The sequence below is a fragment of the Durio zibethinus genome, chromosome 21 (assembly GCF_047325235.1).
Source record: "Durio zibethinus cultivar Kanyao isolate XHJ-2024 chromosome 21, ASM4732523v1, whole genome shotgun sequence".
NCBI classification, from domain to species: domain Eukaryota; kingdom Viridiplantae; phylum Streptophyta; class Magnoliopsida; order Malvales; family Malvaceae; genus Durio; species Durio zibethinus.
Window position 1 is genome coordinate 5,657,751 of NC_143182.1, and position 20,786 is coordinate 5,678,536.

Below are 20,786 nucleotides of genomic sequence, written 5' to 3' on the forward strand. Positions count from 1 at the left end.
GTTTCACTAGGTGTAGGTTTAATTAATTAGTAAATTATAATTTATTAATTAATTATTCAGTAATATAATATTAAATTATGAGTGAAATTAAAAATATATATAATTATAAAAAATAATATTAACAAAAAAAGTAAAATTACTTAAAAAAATTAATTACTTAATTAATTATAATTTATTAATTAATTATTCAGTAATATAATATTTGATTATTAATATATGATTATAAAAAACCACATTAGTAAAAAAGTAAAATTATAAAAAAAAATCACATTAACCACTTTGGATTATACCCATCTTATGTAAAAAAAAAATATATCTTTATTTTTTAAAAAAATAAAATAAAATAAAAACTCCTGTACCTCTCCCCGACCAAAAGGGCCAGAAGACATATGGATCATAAAAGTTAAAAAAAGTCACTTTCTCCAATTAAAGAGAAGAGAGGAAAAAAATCAGCCAACCCTATCGAGACTTGTCTAACAAGAAAGAAACGATAACATTACGCTCACCTTTCATCAGTTTCCTAAGCTAAAGCACCCAAATTCTCTTTGCTTCTTAATAAATTCTTCCAATTCTTAAATCCCAAGCAAACTAAAACCAAAAACAAAAACGAAACCCAACCCAACTCTATCAACCGCACATGACGGATCGGAAAATTAACCCAAAACAGAGGAGACTCTGTGATTATTGTAACCAATCAAAAGCTCTTTTATATTGCAGAGCTGACTCCGCCAAGCTCTGTTTTTCGTGCGACAGGGAAGTTCACTCAGCCAACCAACTTTTCACCAAGCACTCTCGGTCCCTACTCTGCGATGCCTGTGACAATTCCCCTGCTTCCATCTTTTGCGAAACAGAGCAAAGTGTTTTTTGCTCGAATTGTGATTGGGAAAACCACAAGTTTTCCTCATCTTCGTTGCATAATAGGAGGCCCATAGAAGGGTTTACTGGGTGTCCTTCTGCGAGTGAGTTGGTGAGTTTTGTTGGGATTGAGGATTTGGGTGATAAGGCTCCGTTTTTTAGTGAAGAGAAAGTTGGCTGTGGAGAGGATGGTGAGGATGATGGGTTATTGTATTTATTGAGTTGGGAAACTCCTGTGACTTCTGGCTTTGATGATTTAATTGTTTCGAATGATTTTGAACATGGGTTTAAGCCTACGGATGTTCCTCCTTTGCCTAAGGTAGGTATCAAATTGACTCTTTCAACCTTTCGCATTTCTTGAGGTTCTGTGTTGGTTGGTTAGGGCATGTAGGAAAAGTTAAAAGGTCGTCTTTTTATGAATGCTATGCTTATGAAGAGTTCTCGAATAGTTGTTTGAAGATTCGGTGAAGTTTGGAATTTTGGGGTTCTAATCATATTTTAGTTTCTTTCTTTTGTTTATCCGTTGGGTTGTAGTATTTTCTGCTATTTGAACTTGTTTTTGTCTTTTGAGTTATTAGGGTGATTAAACTTTTCACGTTCAAGTTCAATTAGTCAACATGATTTTATTGAGGTTTTGCTGCCATTATTTCGGATATGGTTGTTTAGAAATTACAACGAAGAAATTTTGGATGAATTGTTAACCATTAGCTGCAAATTTCTTAGCATTTGCTACATTTTGTTACGGGGGAATGAGGCTTCATGGTGTTATGTATTTGATGAAATTGGCTATTTAACTATTGTGAACATATAACATGGTTCAGTGTACTATTTCTGTATCAGAATCGTAATGCTTCTTGTGGACAACATAAGGAGGAGGTACTTCATCAGCTACGTTACCTTGCAAAGTCAGAACCTAACCACAGCTTTGTAAAGACTGATGTTGATGCCATTACTGGATTCCAGCCATGGATAACTGATACTGATAATTTGCAGCCAGGAATTGTGCATACAAGTTGCAAAAATGATACAGATCCAATTTCATTTCCGGCTTATGAGGTATGCATTTCCTTTTCTTCTCGTTTTCTCTGAGATATTATGTCCATCCTTGATTGTAATCCTTTCTCAATATGTAACATTCTTGTAGATGAATGTGGCACTGTTTTGTTTTTAGATTTTATATACAACTCTGGAAGTTGAAGTTGCAAATTAGCCATGGAGAGAGTAATGTTTTCCATTATGGGGACAATACATTGAACAATTTGCAAACTATCTTCATTCTTAAGGATGCAAAGCTGATGGTTTATCATGACTGAGATGCCAATAGTGGTATATAATCTTCCCCTTTAATGTGGGGGAAAAAGATAAGAAGAAGATAAGACTGCTAGATATTATTGATGTAATTAAATTGTTTTAATCTTTTAAAAATCCTGCAATTTAATCTCTTCCACTGGTCAGGAGAGAAAGTGGCAAACTTTCTTTAGAAGAGAAGGAAAATTTAAAGAAAAGCCTTCATCAACATAATAAGTGTTGGATACTTGACATTAACTCTATTCCAGCACGTGCAGCTCTTTTAAGAGTCTTGTTTATGGGCCCTTTTTGTCATTTAGGAGTTTGACAATTAGGTCAGCAAAGAGGCTTATTATTGTTCTTTCTGTCTCTAAGGCTGAACAAACAAATTTATTGTTGCTTGGGTTAATGGGATTTTCTGTAAAAATCTGTCATATGTTCAGGTTTAAGTCTCACGTGGCTTACAGTTTATGTTAATCGATGGATTACAGCATTTAATCTGCTTTGACTATATGTTTTCCAATAGACTTGTTTGGTATTTAGAGAGCATCTTAAAATATGAACTTTTGGCTTCTTGACTTTTTTACCAGAAATAGAGGGCTAATCTATTGTCCCTTCTTGCAGTCAAGCACACCACAGTGCTTCAGTGATAATGTTGAGATGGCTGATCAAGTATTTCTACCTTTTTCACAATTAAGGTGCTATACCGAGGAAAGTGCTGTGGTTCCTGATAAACATCTAGGTTCTAGTAGGACTACACATGAGAATGAGAGTCTTGAAAACCAACTACAACATCAAATTGCCGGAGGAACCATGTCAGCACTTCCAAAGGTTGCTGTCCATGAGTTAAATAGCCAGGAGAGAGACTCTGCAATCTCACGCTACAAGGAGAAAAGGAAAACAAGAAGGTATTGCTTCACTTTGTTTCATATTATTCCATCTTTAATCTGTATTATCAAGTATTAACTGAAAAAACACATTAAACTACCTATTCCATGGTTTTCTTGAAGGTAGTGAAAGTTAATTTAGCATTCTGCTACTGCAGTAAAACACATGATGGATAACTGATTCTTTTTCTTTTGTTTCCTATAGTTGGGCTGAGCCGAAGCATAGAAAAAGTACATGGGTCAACTGTCAAGCAGCCTTAATGAAATTATTTTCGATTTTTTAAAATTAGGCATGACAATGATATAAACGGAATAATGACTTATTTGAATTTCTATTTTTCTGTTGGGGCACAGAATTTGGTAAAAGAAGGTGTCTGTTGTTCTATAAGTTCTCTTCAGTAAGAGACTGCTTTTGATTTGGCCCTAAGCCCTTAACTCTTAACCTGTTAAGCTTGAGATTTTCTTTTACTTGGTTTTAGAGCCTGTGTAATCTAATTGTCCAAAGTTTAATCAGCTTAACCTTTTAGATCAAGTAGTTCTTTGACACTCTGGATGGTTTTTATACATTGTTAATTATTTGAAACTGTGAGGCAGTGAGGCCATGTATGTCGTCCAATATAGCTTCTTTTATATGACATGTTAGATCACCCATAATATTGTATTGTATGTAATTGCAGTCAGTCATAGTATTATGGTCAATCTATGAAAGTTCTTTCACCTCTCAAATTTTATCTTGATTCTTCTGCATTTTGTTGAGCAAACACTGTTACTTTGGAATGTGACAGATATGATAAGCACATCAGGTATGAATCAAGAAAGGTTAGAGCTGAAAGCAGGACAAGAATTAAGGGGCGTTTTGCAAAGGTGGACCATTGAGATACTGGTAAACAACTGTGAGACTGGAATTGCTATAACTTGGGTCATTTTTGTAACTAGAAAATGTTTTCCTTTTGTTTATTCTCTTTTCCTTAGAAGCTAAAGCTTAGTTAGACTAGGTTGCTAACTTGTAAAATATGAATTTTTCATTTTTTGTTTAGCTTTTCTACTGTTATATTGTATTGTAAAACCTATATATGATGCCTGAAGATTAGATATAAAAGCTGCTTGTCTCACTTTTGGAATATTTCTCGTTTCTTGCTATGTAGAGTGGGGTATCCTATAACCAATTTTTACTTGTAAGCTGATAGTTTGTGCAGAAAGTCTAAGAAAGCATCTGAAGTACAACTTTTGGAAGTTTTAGACAGAAATCAGGGAAATATTTAGGATTTCATTTGTTGTTAGCATTGATCACTGAAATGCTGGTTTGTGGCCGCAGCAGAAGTTCTGTTTTCCTTGTATTCCTTCTAGCCCTTTTTGCTGCATTGCAGATTGCCAAATACCAGGAAACTTGGATCCTTTTAGAACCATTTCATGCAAATAAAAGAATGGTCGGAGAAATTGTGCGTCCTGTATTCAGAATATTCAATATTTGGTGTAATGAGACACACCAACCAGCTTTGCTTCGAATTTAACACCATCCGAAGCTAATTAAATACCCATGTACTACAGCAAACCAACTTTTTCCTACTACAGCTACATAGAATGCTAATATTAATAACCCCCAATGACTCCCCATGGACCTTCTTTAATTCCATCTACCGTGGTTTCTTGTGCAGGTTGAGAATGGCTAGTGCTACCAGCCAAAAGAAAACCAACGATCCAACCAACGATAAGATTATAGCAGCAGTCATTTGATGACAGAAGCCACCGAACAAATTGCACACCTTCTTCCACTGTGCATGCGAGTTACCATCGTGGCCTAAGATCCCAACAGCAATTGCTGCCCCATTAGCAGAGAACAATAACCCCATTATGGCCATGTCGAGAATGACGAGAACTATTGCTGTCTTGTCTTTGGAATTACGGACTGCCATAGATGCTACCAGAGATGCTGCTGCGTATGAAAATGCTATGGCATTTGATACGAGGAAGTACCTAACAGAAAGGATACGACTGAATCAGGCATATGTTTCTTATCAGAATGAAACTATTATGATGTTGAGTTCAGACTAAAAATTCATTAGTAATTGGTTTGCTTCGATAGATAATATACCCTCGTGGACATGAGATTATTAATTGAGTCCTCCATATGTAGAGAAGATCCAAGGTTTACGGCTTAGCAGGCTTTAATATATAGGTCGTGGGCCTCACAGGCAACATGTACAAAAGAGTGGGAGCCAGAGCAGACCGAAAGTGCAGATAAATAATGTGTAGAATAGAGTTTCAAACTTTCTTTCTGATTTGACTAGGAAAATGTGAAGTCAAATTTACTAGAAAAAAATTAATTGCAATGGTCATTAGTGGAGTACTATCTATGTGCTATATACGTTAGCAGGGTAGGAGACGAGTTCATTTGTTTAACAGAATGAAAATGCAAGAAAAAAAAAAAAAAAAAAAACAGGTAACATGCATAAACCTTGAACGATGCAAGTGAAAATAAGAAAACTTACACAAAGGCAGACATGTATTGCCACTTAGCAGTAACAGGGACGTGCAAGGTGGGCAAAGTTTTGGAAATACTGATAGAAATAGTCTTTGTCTCCCTGTTAGTTCCCGTCACAATTGCTGCTACCAACGTAAGGAGCAGCCCCAGGAGCCTCAATACCCCGTCACAGTATCTAACTCTCCTTGAACTCTCTACCACCTTCACATTGCTCCCAACTCCATCCATGTTTGTTTCAAAGCTCTCTCCCTCACTGTTTCAAAACTATGAAGAAAAAGTTGAGCAAATGGAGAAGGATTTTTGAGGAATAGAAAGTAAAATTTGGAGATGTTAAAAAGGGGGATAGTAAATGGAGGGGAGGTTGGAAATAAAAGAGGAAGTTGGGGGTGCATTGAAGGCAACTGGGGCATTTTCGCTCGTGTATTAAAGAAGGGGAGTGAATACAATAAGCTTTGGTCGCCTGAATTTGGTGTGTTAGGGTTAGGGATGTGGTACGTAACAGCAGGAGCACCAGCAGCATAGCTGGTGTCGAATTATTACTTAATTGCGCCATGATAGATCAGCTGGTCACAGACGGATGGATGCTGCAAGGGGGGCTGCCACTATACATATTAGTTTAAACCAAAAGGTCACGTCCATTACATGCCAACCAATGCAATTTGGTATCCGATGACACTGACTTGCCATTGGTCGGTTGGGAGCAACTAATGCAACCTAGCTACTTAGGTTCATTAACTCATAAAACAGATTATCACTATTAGGTTAATTATATAATTGTTATTAGTAATCTGATCAGTCTAAAAATAATTAAAGAGTTAGCACTAAAATCATTTATTGCCCACTATATGATTTTTGGTTATATCTGAAATTGGAAAACTGTGAAAGATTAAACAAAGCAAAAAGAAAATTTACTTGACAAACATTTCTTTGTTTTTGTATAAATGTACATTCATTTTTTATATATTATCACCAATATAATTTTTTAATTTCACAAACGAACTTAAAGACATTCTTCATCAACTCTTAAAATGAAAATTTTAAATATAAAATGTTTTCCTTGAATATAGAAAATTAGAATATTAATTATTTTTTTTTTAGAAACAACATGCCCAGACCAAACAATCCAATGTCGTACTTTTTTTTCCTTTAATTTTCTGATAAAAAGCTCGTGTCTTGTCCCAGATCCAACCAAAAAAAAAAAAAACTACGGTGATTAATGCATTACTTCAAATAGCAATGCCATGTGGAGGGTTTACTACCTGCTTTAATATTGCTTCTACATTTTAGTGAAATATCACATGTGCATGCTGGATTTAAAAATAATCTTCATTATGGGTGTTTTGATGTTTTCATTACACTTAAATTTCATTTTATTTCATTGGTGCTTTTACTTTTTATTTTTTATATCTCATGTTTTCATTTTGTTTTTTTTACTTTTCATTTTTCTATTAAAATAAATAAATAAAAGCAGCATCGAATAAAAGAGGACTTAAACTAAATTCTTTGAATAAAAAATACACACAAGTGTTGAATCAAATACTTGAGCACATCTAATATGTTCTAAATTTTGATCTATCAAAAGAAAAGGGAAAAAATAAGCATTAAATTTTAAAACCCAGAATTTACCACACAAGGAATGTTGTTTGTAATCCCTGTGATGAGCATTCAAAGCTTTTTTATATGTATAAAGGCTCATAATTGTTTCAATGCTTTTCATGTGCTTGGAGTAAATTAATCACTTTACTTTGACCAAAATTTTATTAAGATCATTAAAACTTAATTTATTTTAATTAAGTCAATGAATTTTTTAGATGATGTCAAATCTAATCAACGTAGGAGATTATATGCAAAAAACTTAAAATGATATGACTGTTAAATATGTAATCACAGCAGTACAATTTCAACGTCACATCAACTAGCATTTCCCTTCTTCATTTTCTATATCTACCATTTCAATTCCCTCTTTTCACTCTCTACTCTAGTCCTGCTGCGATTTTAAGGCTGTATTTGAGTAATGTTATTTGTGGTGGTTAGAAATGGCCTCATTTAGGCAGTGGCCTGAGGCGTAGCTGCCACGGCTGAGTCTTCTCTTGCAGATTTATCCTTTCTTTCCTGCCTCCCTAGTTAAAACTCAAAACACTAGTTAGTTCAACTTTCATTTTTTTAAAAATATTTTTGCTTTTATTTTCTGCTCACAGCTTATTGTGAGTGCCCTTTTTTTATCCTTGTATTTTAGATTGTTTTTCGGTTGCTTTTTTGGTGATAATATTAGGATGAAAAATCAAATTCTTGGATAGAGTTTTGATGAAGTTGTGACTATGGGTATGAGTTGTCGGGTATGATATTCAATAGCTTCAAAATGAAGTAGAGAGTTGTATTTGTTTTTTTTTTTTTTAATTTTATTTTTGCAGCGTTTTAGCTTTGATTTTGTTGGAATTGTAGTAACTATAATTGTTTTGAGGTATAGAAACAAAAACTAAACATTCAAGATTGAATTGGACATAAGCCCTTCTGATTATTTTTCTAACAATGTCAACGTGGTATGCAAAAAAAATGCTAATATGATAACTGATGTGATAATTTATGCGATAATTATATTATTTTTTTCATTAATTCTTAGATGAAATCTGTTAAATTGATTAGATTTGGTTTAATTTACTAAGTTCAATGATTAATTAATTGTGACAAATTAAAATTTAATGATCAAAATAAAATTGTGATCAATAACAAAATTTACTCTCTTTTTGGTGGTAGATATTTACATAGGTAAGTGCTTGGGGTGAATAATCAGTTTTTGAGAAGTATAGTGTTTGCAATTAGGACAGGGTTTTAGCTGATTGCCAAGCCAATATTCCAAGATCCAGAACATTTCCAAAGAAAAGAAACCCAGGATCAAGATCAACATCAGGCGCCAGATCAAAAATCTTTACAGCTCTAAGGTGATCGATAGCCAAATAGTAATCTAGATTAATTTTCTCCTTGTTTGAGCAAAAACCAAACAAAAGAAAAGAATATATACAAAGGCCAGGGCTCAATACCAAATTAAAACCAGTAATCCAATATAAAAGTTTTGAATATCGTACGTGTTTTCCCCTGATAGAAAAGACTCTCGCCAACTATTTGTCGTTTTCATCCAATATTTGGGTTGGATATTTGTCAAAGCCACCTGCCAGCAATTGTTAAAACTGGACCCTTTTTGAAGGTGAGCTACGTGAGAGTGATAAAATGGACAAAAAAAAAAAAAGAAGCATATAGATATGTTGAAACTGTATTTGTCTCTGTCTTGCCCTTTTGCTTACCACTAATAAATATGACCTGAATTTGAGCCATTGCCACACATCTCTTCAACCTTAATTTGTTCAAGACATTAGTTTTCCCTTCAACTTTATTTCAGAATTATCTGAACAAAGTCACAGCTTCAGCCCTCCAAGAAACCTATAATTAATCAAAATCCATTAGTATTTTTTCTCCTCCTTTTATTCATGGACAAAAGAGAGATTAATTTCTTTCTTTAATTTGATATTAATTAAAATGACTACTAAGTTTTTAATTACACGTTGAGAGAAATATGAGTAAAATTATCAAAATTTAAAATTTAATATTTTATCCATACATTACAAAACTGTTGACTGAGAGAAAAGACGAAAATCAACTAAAACCTAAATCTCACTGTTATACGGTAATAAACAAGCGAAATCAGCACCCAAAACCCTTTTTTTTTTTTTTTTGGTTCAAACCCAAAACCCATTTCTTCAAAGATGAAGTACTTAAAAAAAATGTGACGGTTGCTGATTAATCTCTCAAATGCCATTTTTTTATTCTTTCTTGAAGTTTGGGAAAATAACCAAAAGCGGTGCCTGTTTGTTGATGAAAGAGAATAAATCAAAAAATACAAAATAGGGGCAAGAGCCAGGGCGTCGGACGGCGTGTACAAGTGGAGAATGTTTAAATGTAACGGCTAGTGAGGTGGGTATGTCTTCTCTCACGTAAAAAGAGCAACCCCTAGACAAACCTTTTCTTATATATATTTTTAGCTTAGCTCTTTTAAGCAAACGTTCAACAACTCTCAACTCGTTTGTTCCCATTTAATTTTTATTCTTTTTATTGTTTTCTTTCTCTTTTCCATCATTGGCTGCACGTTATCAAATGGCTCAAGGCTCAAGCCGTCCCCATCTAATTGCAGCTTACAGTCACATATGCTTACAGGGAGAAAAGATAGATGCCATGCAGCATAATTTCTCTTAAATGTTGGTTTTTTTTTATATAAAAATTGTCGCATTAAAAAAAATTTATGCAATAAAATTTAAATTTAAATTTGGTTGAATATCACTTTTCAAAGTAGTTACATTACTTTCTCTTAAATCATGGTAATTTTACTTACATAAACAAGAAGTACTTGAATACAAATATTATCAAGGGAAGAAGAAATGCTGATGCAAGTGTTCAAAAATTATTCATAATGACTTTTTCTTTTTCTTTTTTTAGTTTTTTTTTTTTAAATACCAAATCCGCTGAGAATGCAAGTACGTGTAAAGTTATGTTTTTATTCATAATAAGACATAAATAAAATTAAATTTGATTAATAGACAAATTTTTTTATGCTTGATTGGAAAAAAAAAATTTTTCCTAATAAGTTTTAGTACAACTTGATCAATGCGAAAAAATCATAAGAATAGTTTGGAGAGCGGCCTTCCAAAGTATTGGGAAAGAATTTTAGGTGAATCAAAATGTTTTCTCCCGATTTTGGAAATGTTCCGATATGTGAACTAATTAAATGAAAAACAAATAAATATTAAATCAACATTGTTACACTCAATTACATTAGTAAGGATAAATAATTATATTTTTTATATGCTTACAAAGAATTACTTTCATTAATTTGCATTAAAAAAAAACAAACGGTAGCTACTTATATTAGGGCCCTTTGGCAAGGTATTACACTTGGCACTTGCACGGGACTCACTCACTTTTAGCAAATGCAAGGGCTTTATTTATACTTTGAAACAGCTGAAGTATATACGCGGCTATAAGCTGAAACTTCAAACCTTGAAATTTGAGATCATAAACATATATATATATATGTAATATTTAATTAGGCAGTGAATCGAGCAAAAGCAAAAGCAATGAAATTTAAAACGCCCAGAATCAGATGAAGCTTCCTTGAGCTCATCAAGTTCTTTCCCCCCCCCCCCCCTCCCCCCACTACAAAATATCCGGGGCAGTTTGTTCATCAACAGCTCAAACCCAAATGAGCAAAGCAAGTTAAGTGTGCCAAAAAAAAAAAAAAAAAAAAAAAAAGAAACTTCAAAGCTGTCGTGTGTGTGTGAGTGTGTATATATATATAGGACTGGGAGCCTTATGCAAAGAAAGAAAGAAATAAATAAATAAATATATATATATATATAAGCTCTTTCTTCTGCCCTAAACCCAAGCTAAAAGAAAGAGCTTCACACCATCAACAATAATGGCAAACATCCACGATCATGTCTTCTCTGTTCTTTTTGGCCTTCTTGGTATAAATTAACCTCTCTTCATTTAATTTCCCTTCAAAACAAGTGTATATAGTACCATAGCTAGTTATATAATACATATGTATGTGATTCTTCTGATTCTTTGACTACCATTTTTTGTGCAGGAAATATTTTGTCTTTCCTAGTTTATCTTGCCCCATTGTAGGTTTAATTTCTACCCATTTTCATGCTCTCCTTCCAAGTATTCATGCAGTTTTTTAATTTTTTTAGTATCTATTTGAATAATATTAACGATATTGCTTTGTTCCAATTAAGGCCAACTTTCTACACGATTTTCAAGAAGAAATCAACAGAAGGTTTTCAATCCATACCATATTCAGCAGCACTTTTCAGTGCTATGTTGTATCTCTACTACGCTTTCCTCAAGAAACATGACGCATTCATGCTCATCACCATCAACTCCATTGGCTGCAGCGTTGAATCCATTTATCTCTTCTTCTACATGATTTATGCTACCAAAAGCGCCCGGGTATAACATCTTTTAAAGCTCCTCTTCCAAATTCATTTAAAAAAAAACCTACTAAGAAGCTTGTTTTGTTTGCTACTACTTTGCAGATATACACGACAAAATTGCTCATATTTTTCAACATTGGGGCATTAGGATTAATCATACTTGTCACATTCATATTTTCCAAAGGCTCTTCTCGAGTTTCCATTGTGGGGTGGATTTGTGCCGTCTTCTCTGTCTGTGTCTTTGCTGCTCCACTTAGCATCATTGTAAGCGCTACACTAATAAACGAGATTATAAACTTCTTAACCATGCAATAACGCTTTTTTTTTTCTTTTTGTACTTGATAAATTGCAGAGGTCAGTTATAAGAACGAAGAGTGTCGAATACATGCCGTTTTCATTGTCATTCTTCCTCACTCTCTGTGCCGTAACGTGGTTCCTTTATGGCTTTTCATTGAGAGATTACTACATAGCAGTAAGAAGCCAACTTCTTCAACCCCATTGAATTTCACCATATATACCTATACTTTTGCTTATTTGTTAATCTCATTTCTTAATTTTGTTTCAGACACCAAATATTCTGGGATTCAGCTTTGGGATAACTCAGATGATACTGTATCTGCTATATCGCGGCGGAAGAAAAGAAGTAATCTTTCCGGAGAACAAGCCAAAAGAGTTAATGTTGGCGGAGAGCAAGCCCCACGTAGAGCAATTAGTAAATTTTGGTGTCCAAATGATTCAGCCTCAAGAAGTTGCCATCATGAATAATGAAGATGGAGGGATAATGATTAGCAAATCACAAATTGTCCCAAGTGAACTCAACGTGTGAACCCTTAATCAAAAAAGAGCAATGAACTAATTGCTATTCAGAAATTGAGAATTTCTAGTAGCCTTTCCGGCTAGACAGAAATTGGCTTATAGAATTCAAGGGAATGGCCCCTTTTTTCTTCAAGTTTTTTGAAGTATAGTTCAATTAACTTGAATATCTATCTTTACTCATATATACTTTAGTTTAATTAAAAAGTTCTACATCTTTACATGTCAAATCAATGATTATTAAATAAATGAGCAAAACGAGTTTAATACTTGAGGTTATATGGAAATTGGGGTGATAAGAAAAAATGTTTGAACGTGATTGGAAATTTCAGCCAACAATTTTGTGATTTATTATTAAAATATTAAACTCTTAATCTCAGCCATTAAAATTTAAATATTCAAATACCAAAAAAATTGCGTACTTCAATTAACATTTTTAATTTTTTCAAATCAAAAGTTTTACTTCTTTGTCATGCTTACAAAATGTTGTGGTTAAAAAGTGGAAATGGGGTTAGCATTATATAATCTTGCAAATAACTGGAAAAAAAAAAAAAAGAAGAAGAAGAAGAAGAAGAAAAAATGAGGTGGAAGGCACAGATGAATGATCTTCATATAACAGAAGTCTTGTGTCTTTTTCTCTCAAGTAGTTAAATGGGATTTATTGCCAGCAAATTTTGATGATATATACATTGAAAATGTGTGAGGGTTTATTCCATTATTGATATTTAACTTGTACAACATTCTTACTTGTTTTCAAAAAAAAAAAAAAATTCTCATTCTTTGATCAACAAAGAAAAAAAGAAGACAGCTAACTGATTATAAAGCACTAAATGTAACTTCATAAAAAAAATTTATATATAGTAACAATAAGAATGATAATGTTAGTATTAAAAACAGAATCATAATATCCATGCAAGAAGATTTTTGTCAAACTTATTTTGTTATGGCTTTTTCCTTTTTTGAATTGGTGCTGAGTGCCAAAGTTTTAAAACAAAATGTGATAGTAAGTCCATGAAAATTGGTATAAATTAAATATTATATAGAATAAACATTCCTAGAAGCATATGTGTCATATGATCTTAAAGATTTTTTTTTATGAGACAAAACATATCATTTATTAAAAAAATTTCTTCTTTAGTATAATTTTTGTTGTAATTAATTCTTTTAATTTTTTTGATCCTATTTTTATCCCAAATTCATAACTTAGTATAATTGCTCGATTTTCATGCTACACTCTAAATTTAAAATTGTGGGTAAACACTAAGATTTTTTTTTTTTTTTGAAAATTGGCTTTCATAAATTAGTTTTTTGAAAAATCAAAAAGATACTAATGTGTTATAAAAAAAATGCTGACGTGGTAATTAGTATGACAATTTATATGAAAATTATGTCAATTTTTTATTAATTTTTTGGATGAAATTTTAACTAGATTTAATATATAATTAATAAAATTCAATGACTTTATTGATATAAATTAAAATTTTATAATCATATGAGATTTTGATCAAAAATTAATAATGATGGTGAAATTTATTTACGATGGATTCAATTTTTTTTTAAATGTTTATTTATAATATATAAATAAAATACTGTCAATAAATTTATCAATTTTATAAATAGAAAATATGTCTAAAAAAATTTTAAGGTGTCGAGGAATTTTTTTTTTTAAGTTTTATTGATTTTCAATTTTTTTATCAATTTTTTTGTGTCTAAAAAATTTTTTTTAAATGTCAAAAAAAAATTATCTAGGTTTTCTAATTCTTGAGATGTTTATAGACACCTCGTAACATTACTTGGATACGCTATTAAATTTATTTCTAATACTTTCTATATGTTATATGTATTAATATAAATCAAATTAAATTTATATTTTAATCATAGTATTAAATTTTCAAATTAATAACAGTTTTTTATTGCTCTCTTTTTTTATTATTATTATTATAATCATCGTACCATTACAAAGAAAATAAAACGGATTCTTAGAATTATAAATATTCACAACTCACACGGGGCATATATATGGGCGGCGCACGGAGCACGATTCGGGTCGGAGGATTTTTGTTCCCAAAATACTTTACTCTGTAAAGAGAAACAAACAAAATTAGGGTTTTCATAGACAATTAAAATCAGCAATTCTTGGTGTTTTGACTCTTAATTTTGCGGCAATGAAGAATCGGAAGCCTAACGAAAATCGAAACTGCGACGGAATTGAGATGCAGGGCCCAATACCGATGACTATGAAGAAGAAAAAGAACATGAATCGATTGGGAGGAAGAGGAACTGGTCTTTCGCTTCAAGCATTCGCGAATGCCAAATCTACCACAAACCATTACAATCCCGCCTTAATAAGTATAATTCATTTCTTTTCTTTGTGGGTGTTCGATTTTATATTTTGTCTTTCTTTTCCCTGTTTTCTTTTTTTTAATTTTTCATTCTTGGGCTTATTCCTTGTTTGCTGGAAACTTAATCTTTTTCAGAGAAGAAAAGGGAGTTCTATAAAAATGCTAAGTTTGTTAACAAGTATAAGAAGTCACTAAAGCAACAAAATCAGGCAAATGATCTTCCTTTAGCGAGAAGGACCCCAGAGGTTTGTTCTCATTTAATTTAATTAATTATGATTAACTTGCTTTATTTCTTTTCTTTTTCCGTTTGAATTATAAGAGGAACGGTCTAGCTTGAAATTGGGTTGAGGCCTATTATGTTGGACGTTGACAACTATTTCAAGCTATAATTGTTAATGGTGTTCATTAGATGAGTGATTAAGCATTTTACTTTTAATTTGAAGTGTTGTTGGATAGCATATGGATTTGTGAATGTGGAGCAAAGCCTATACATGATTGAGTTCCAAAAATAATTGTTCTTTGAATGATTCTTTCAAAAATTTATTCATATTCTATGAAATGCTCAATGTGCAGCTGAGAAAGACAGATGATTCTGTTCGAAACATGTAATCCAAATTCTATATTGTATCCTTGCGTGCTTTCGCGAAAAGTTTCTTTGATTTAAATGTAGTTTAGAATAGACTGAGTTTGATAATGCAAGGACTTTTGCAGGATGATAATGGAGACATTGATAGCAGTAGGACGAACAAATGGAACAAGAAGAAGAGTAGTTTGCATAGTCGGAGAGAATTGTTTGAGAAGCAGCGGGAGAAGAAAGAGAAGGCAAGGATGGAGAGGGAAGCAATTACTCAAGCAAAGAAGGAACAAAAAGAGAAAGCCGAAGCTTATAGGAAGGAAGGACGGAAGAAGATGTTCAAAAAGACACGTCATGGTCAACCTGTAATGAAATACAGAATCCAGCATCTTTTGCAGTCTATACAGAGTTCCTCTAGTGCCTCAGTTAATAAAAATGTGTAATTTACAATTTTGTTGTTTCTTGTGCTGTACTTCATTAGTGCATACGGTCGCTGATTTAGAGAGCTAGTGGTGAAAGTGGGGAACTTTAGTTAATTGCCCCAAGAGAGGATTTTCATTTTGCTAATGTAGCATTTTTGGATAGCTAATGGGTTTTCACTGCCTGTCTAACAACCATCATGTTGTTCTTTTTAATACGAAGTATGAAACAGCAATTTTGTCTGAATATTTAGTTGCCAATCTGTTGATTTATTATATTGCCTGTATCCAGTTTTATCTGTGATATTGCTTTGCTGGGTAATTTACATACTTTCACTAGTCAGAACTGGTAATTTACATGCATATTGCAACTCTTTTACATGAATTCCTGAACTTTAATAAGAAAAACCTGGGAATTAAGATCGCATAGTCCTCCATGGTTCAGCCACAAGAAACCTCCCTGACTAATCTATATCGCCATCATAATCTTAAGGAATGTTAACTCTATATCGCTATCATAATCTAAACATACCGCAAGATTAAGGTGAAGATAACTCATCTAAAGCTTTTCCAGGCTGAGTTCCGCTAACATTGAAGAAGACAACTCCCCCCCCCCCCCCCCCCCACATAAACTAGAAAACAAAATTCCCTGATACGGCTTAACTTTGGAAGCAAGTGACCACTGACCAAGGACCTTACTATCCAGACCAAAATGATAAAGAACCTTCTCAGGCTACACGCCGCGCCACAAGTATAGCTCGCGGACGAGGTGGTGGGATGCAGATGGCCATGAGGGTGAGAGCAATAACCAGGGCCAAGAGAAGTCCCTTGAGATCCAAACCATTGCCTTCATTTAGTTCGGAGCAAATAACTTTTCCCATCTCCAGTAGGATGAGCTACGGTTTCTGTATCCTGTCCCGAAAGGAGGCCTCAGAGTTGGGAGAAAGGAATGTAAATTCCATACATGTTAATGGTTCTTATATTCATTGGACTTCAAGTCAACTCCGATTAAGGAAAATTGTTTTTCAAACTGCGTTTTCATTGGTTTGATGTAGACTCCTGGAAAACTTCAAACAAAGATTAGCTGCAAAATGTGAACTTTCCGTGACTACAGGGTAGTGAATAGAAAGGAAACCAATGGCTTGGTCTAGGTTCGAAGGGCTGGCTATGGAAAAGTAAAACACCGAATGCGTGAATCGTACGCAGATAAGCAGATAACGACAACCCTTGTTCACTTGGTACCTAATGCAGAGTAATAGTCTTCTTTCCATAATAAATTTGATAAATTAAATTGGGCTTAGGAATTCCTAACTACCATTTAATTTAGCATCTTGTCAAAGTTCTCAGTTTATTTGATGCTAACATCAAGAAACTTGTGGCTTGAATAATTTTCTGTACCTTTCATCCTATTCATAGTGAAGGGATGGCGGCTAGAGGGAGGCAGAATTTTAATCCTACACGTTTTCTATGAAAAAGCCTATGGTTTCTGTTCCTCCATAACATATTTCATTAAACTTTCTCTTCGTATATTACTACTGTTTGATTATTCTCAGTCTATAAATAGTTGCAATTTTTTTTTTTTGGGGTCCTTAACCTGTTTGTCCTATAAATTTTCTGTATTCTTACGTAGGAGTAATATACATTTTCAGCAATATATATTTTAATATTTTAGTCGATTGTCATCCACTTTGACCCTAGGAATTGCCGTCCAACTCTGTTGGAAAGCAAATGGAAGTGAAGTGTTTTCTCGGCATTTTTTCAAGGCATGTGTTACATATGGTTGAAAGTCATGTATCATTTTTTTTATCTGTAGCATTACAAGGTAATTTCCTTGGTTTTTGTTTACAAGTAGTTATTGTGAACGTCTTCATCCACATCAAACAAGCTCTGCTAGTACAATTTTGTGTTTACTGTATTACATCTTCCTGTTTTGTAATAGTTTTTCACTTTACCATGCAAAAATAAGGACACAAATGAGTTTGTACAATCCATCCCTCAATTCACCAAAATCATAAAACAGAGAAATATGTCATCGACAAGATCAATTTAATCTTCGCTGTCCTATTAAGAGGACAAGTAGAAACTCTGTTACAAATTTAGATTGCTATCAGACTTAAAAAACCGTTTATCAGTTCCGTGGCACAATCAGAATTCTCAAAATATGACGAGCTATAGCCTATAAAACTTGAAAAGCAAAGTCCAAAAGAAACAAGCCTATTCGGGAAAAGTTTGTGATGAAGAAGAAGAAGAGTCCTTCACAGCTCTTACCAACCTATACGATGAGTAACAATCATAGCGCGCCATGGAGGTTGCTTAAAACAGGTTAGCATGAGGGCGATAGAGATAACTAGTGCAAGGAGAAGTCCCATGACATCCAAGTTTAGATCCATACACAACTGCCCCATCTCCAACAGTTTGAAAACCGGATGCTAATTCCTTTCTCCCTTTTTTATTTTCTCTTTGCCCCAATGGAGAAGTAGGAGAAAGGAATCAATTCAAAATGCAATTCACGTTAAGGCGGCTCTTATGTTTGTTTAAGTCAAGTCGGATATGGAAATTTTGATAGAAAAAGGCGTATAAGCTTTCATTGTCATATGGAGAGTAGACCTGGGAATTTGCAATGAGGTTGTTAGCTGCAAAATATTGACTTTCCTGGACTATCTACACGGCAATGACTAGACGAAAATAAGCAAATAAACAGATTCAAAGCGATTGCTATTGTAAAATAAAAGCATAGACAAATGGACGGACACCCCATGGTTTCAATCAGTTTAATGCTAAAACCTTAGCTTCAAAACTTTTCAACTAATTAAACATTGATGAAACCTGATCTTTCTTGATAGTATTGGATTCCAATCAAAGTCTTCCCCAAAGGTTCTAAAATATCAATGTCACAACCACCACGTCGAGTCTCTTAAATGTGATATAATGATGAATATAATATTGCAATTGACACACTTGTTCATGCGTTTATATTATAAATGGTTATATAATTTACAGTGTTTCAGAGAAAATAAACAGCCAAATGTTGGACGGGGTCCTGTAAGTTCCAGCATTTTTATTAGTCAACTGAACTAATTCTAAGGCTACCATCAAACACCAAGTCGCCGGTCATACCTCATAACTCAGAACCATCTTCTTGAAACTTTTGGCTGGAGTTGATTATATTACGTATTTAAGTGAACAATTTTATTGTCTCTGATACATTAAAAAAGGCAAAAATAAATATGAGTAAATATATAGAAAATGGACAGCTACGCAAACGCAAAAGGGCAACAAAAATGATCATTTAGGGCATTATTATTATTAGTAGTAGTAGCAGTAGTCACAACAGTAGTAGTAATTATTTTTGCAGTCAAGGAAGCCACTTTGTACAATCATGATTCTCTAATTACACCAACTTTGCTCGTTTCTGTTTCAATAGTTATTAGATATAGGAAACGAAGTAAAGGTCCTTTTTTTTACTCATTTAATACTGAGATCACTTTTTACCGAACCAAAACAGAACCGATCAGAAGTACTGCTGTCCTGTCCCGGTGGAGACAGTGTAGCGTCAAGAATTTGACCCTGTGATCTCATGATGAGGGTGTTAAACAGTAAAAAAAAAAAATCCTTCTACTACTACCAGAGAGATGAAATCAGCAACCCAACAATCATAAGTAACACACAATATTAATGATGAATGATGATCCACCATAAATACACCAAACGTGTGCCCATCATCCTTATTGAGTCATTTCCTTCCCCACCACTTGATAATTTTCACACTTACAGAAATGAAAAATCCCACCCTTTTCATTTGTAAATTTTTTCATCTACTAGTTCTATTTGTTTATCATATGTTGTTTTCTGTCTCTAATGTCTTAAATTTTGGCTTGAAACTTTGAAATAGATGCATTTTGGTGATGCTTCAATTCTTATATGTGATGTTTCAATTCAAAGCCAGAGGGGTGGGGGGTTAGGTGGCCACCAGAGAGCAGGTTAGCGTAGAAAAGAAAGCATGAATGAAGCAAAAGTTGTGGACAGTAACCAATGTCGCCGAATCTATCACGTGGCGCAACAGTCGAGGCTAGGCTCATAGAATTTGGAAGCCGAGACGAACTGGCTCTTGCTACACCTTTTTCTGGTTCTGCTTTTGCAGATAAATATGTATGCGGAGAAGGTAAAAATAATAATAATAATAATGAGTCCTGTTGGATTTGCTTGATTATCGTAAGAAATTACTGTTAGGTTGGATTACAGTGTTGGATTGTTTTAAAAATGATAGTGACGTACAACATATCTCCTTTTAAGAAGTCTTTCTGGTTGCTGTATTGCATACCTGTAATAGTCTTACCCTTTCCTAATGCAAAGCCGGTTTTGGTGCGATCTCGGAAGTAAAAAGCAGCCATCGTTTAGCAGAGAAAGACAGGTTTCCCTCTTATTAAATTCAAACTCATGGACACTTTGACAATAACTTCTCATGCATTCTCACAAAACCTAGTTGTCATGATGGTGGAAGGGTCAAATATTCTCGATTCACATTCAAACCTCCCACTTTCCGCTAATGCAATCAAGCAAAATCTTGGTTGTTGTACGACCTGAGACACAGATTCATCCCACATTGCAAGCTAAAGTTTCCCCAACTTATAGGCATGGCCATGAAGCTATTATCATGTTAAGTCGGTTCTCCAAATAGACCAGCTACAATAAACCACAAGCATGAACCTAAGAATTAAATTTTAGAAGCACCATTCTCTCGGCCGCTCAAATCTAACATGATAAATCTAAGAAAACAGGTGGTCGAGATGCCTCGAGGGTCAAAGATCTAATACCTTGCTGGCAACAGAAGGTATGGATTCAAAAGCAAGAAACCATTCTTGTCATTAAAACTATGACAACTGTTAAACGAAAATCATAGTTAACCCACAAATTCTAGATTACTACAAGGTATATGCCATCTGCAAATAATGTTTGATAACAAAATTATACCCAAGTATGGACGTGGTCGCACTTCTTTGAAGGATATGAAGCTAATAAGTAAACGCAAAATGCAAGCAAGCAAGGGTGGGATTTCAAAAACCTCGTATCAATAGAAGCACAACACTGATATCATGAGCATGAGCGATATCATGAGCATGAGCGTGATCGTAAAAGAAAAACA

General features: G+C 33.6%; 4 protein-coding genes across 8 annotated transcripts; 3 read left to right on the forward strand and 1 right to left on the reverse strand.

Annotated features, from left to right (window-relative positions):
* The first annotated feature begins 433 nt into the window (after window positions 1-433).
* On the forward strand, window positions 434-5,140 carry LOC111305122 (zinc finger protein CONSTANS-LIKE 13-like). 5 transcript variants are annotated; one of them, XR_016331243.1, is made up of 6 exons: window positions 461-1,174; window positions 1,696-1,911; window positions 2,767-3,050; window positions 3,815-3,912; window positions 4,175-4,568; window positions 4,685-5,140. XR_016331243.1 is itself a non-coding variant. In XM_022902345.2 (5 exons), the coding sequence occupies exons 1-4, from the start codon at window positions 638-640 to the stop codon at window positions 3,903-3,905; spliced, it is 1,128 nt and encodes a 375-aa protein (XP_022758080.1). In that variant the 5' UTR covers window positions 434-637; the 3' UTR covers window positions 3,906-3,912; window positions 4,685-5,140. The 5 variants fall into 5 exon arrangements, 1 of the variants encoding a protein (XP_022758080.1); XR_016331242.1 differs by having other exon boundaries at window positions 4,217-4,568; XR_016331244.1 differs by having other exon boundaries at window positions 4,226-4,568.
* On the reverse strand, window positions 4,664-6,711 carry LOC111306417 (CASP-like protein 1E1). The gene is made up of 2 exons (XM_022904290.2): window positions 5,519-6,711; window positions 4,664-5,003 (listed from the first exon to the last, which is right to left on the reverse strand). Exons 1-2 carry the CDS (start codon window positions 5,737-5,739, stop codon window positions 4,664-4,666), a joined length of 561 nt encoding a protein of 186 aa, XP_022760025.1. The 5' UTR covers window positions 5,740-6,711.
* A 4,428-nt stretch (window positions 6,712-11,139) lies between these two features.
* LOC111306072 (bidirectional sugar transporter SWEET9-like) lies at window positions 11,140-12,802 on the forward strand. The gene is made up of 4 exons (XM_089750127.1): window positions 11,140-11,511; window positions 11,598-11,759; window positions 11,848-11,967; window positions 12,061-12,802. Exons 1-4 carry the CDS (start codon window positions 11,209-11,211, stop codon window positions 12,319-12,321), a joined length of 846 nt encoding a protein of 281 aa, XP_089606253.1. The 5' UTR covers window positions 11,140-11,208; the 3' UTR covers window positions 12,322-12,802.
* A 1,539-nt stretch (window positions 12,803-14,341) lies between these two features.
* On the forward strand, window positions 14,342-15,890 carry LOC111306071 (uncharacterized). Its single transcript, XM_022903976.2, has 3 exons — window positions 14,342-14,657; window positions 14,786-14,895; window positions 15,362-15,890. The coding sequence occupies exons 1-3, from the start codon at window positions 14,474-14,476 to the stop codon at window positions 15,665-15,667; spliced, it is 600 nt and encodes a 199-aa protein (XP_022759711.2). The 5' UTR covers window positions 14,342-14,473; the 3' UTR covers window positions 15,668-15,890.
* The last annotated feature ends 4,896 nt before the right edge of the window (window positions 15,891-20,786 follow it).

Excerpts from the sequence above, each read along its gene's own strand:
- LOC111305122 (XM_022902345.2), top strand. The coding sequence starts at position 638 with ATGACGGATCGGAAAATTAACCCAAAACAGAGGAGACTCTGTGATTAT. Across the intron at positions 1,175-1,695 it reads ATGTTCCTCCTTTGCCTAAG|AATCGTAATGCTTCTTGTGG; the intron begins GTAGGTATCAAA and ends TTTCTGTATCAG. Across the intron at positions 1,912-2,766 it reads TTTCATTTCCGGCTTATGAG|TCAAGCACACCACAGTGCTT; the intron begins GTATGCATTTCC and ends CCCTTCTTGCAG.
- LOC111306417 (XM_022904290.2), bottom strand. The coding sequence starts at position 5,739 with ATGGATGGAGTTGGGAGCAATGTGAAGGTGGTAGAGAGTTCAAGGAGA. Across the intron at positions 5,004-5,518 it reads CAATACATGTCTGCCTTTGT|GTACTTCCTCGTATCAAATG; the intron begins GTAAGTTTTCTT and ends CCTTTCTGTTAG.
- LOC111306071 (XM_022903976.2), top strand. The coding sequence starts at position 14,474 with ATGAAGAATCGGAAGCCTAACGAAAATCGAAACTGCGACGGAATTGAG. Across the intron at positions 14,658-14,785 it reads TTACAATCCCGCCTTAATAA|AGAAGAAAAGGGAGTTCTAT; the intron begins GTATAATTCATT and ends AATCTTTTTCAG. Across the intron at positions 14,896-15,361 it reads TAGCGAGAAGGACCCCAGAG|GATGATAATGGAGACATTGA; the intron begins GTTTGTTCTCAT and ends GGACTTTTGCAG.
- LOC111306072 (XM_089750127.1), top strand. The coding sequence starts at position 11,209 with ATGCTCTCCTTCCAAGTATTCATGCAGTTTTTTAATTTTTTTAGTATC. Across the intron at positions 11,512-11,597 it reads ATGCTACCAAAAGCGCCCGG|ATATACACGACAAAATTGCT; the intron begins GTATAACATCTT and ends ACTACTTTGCAG. Across the intron at positions 11,760-11,847 it reads CTGCTCCACTTAGCATCATT|AGGTCAGTTATAAGAACGAA; the intron begins GTAAGCGCTACA and ends GATAAATTGCAG.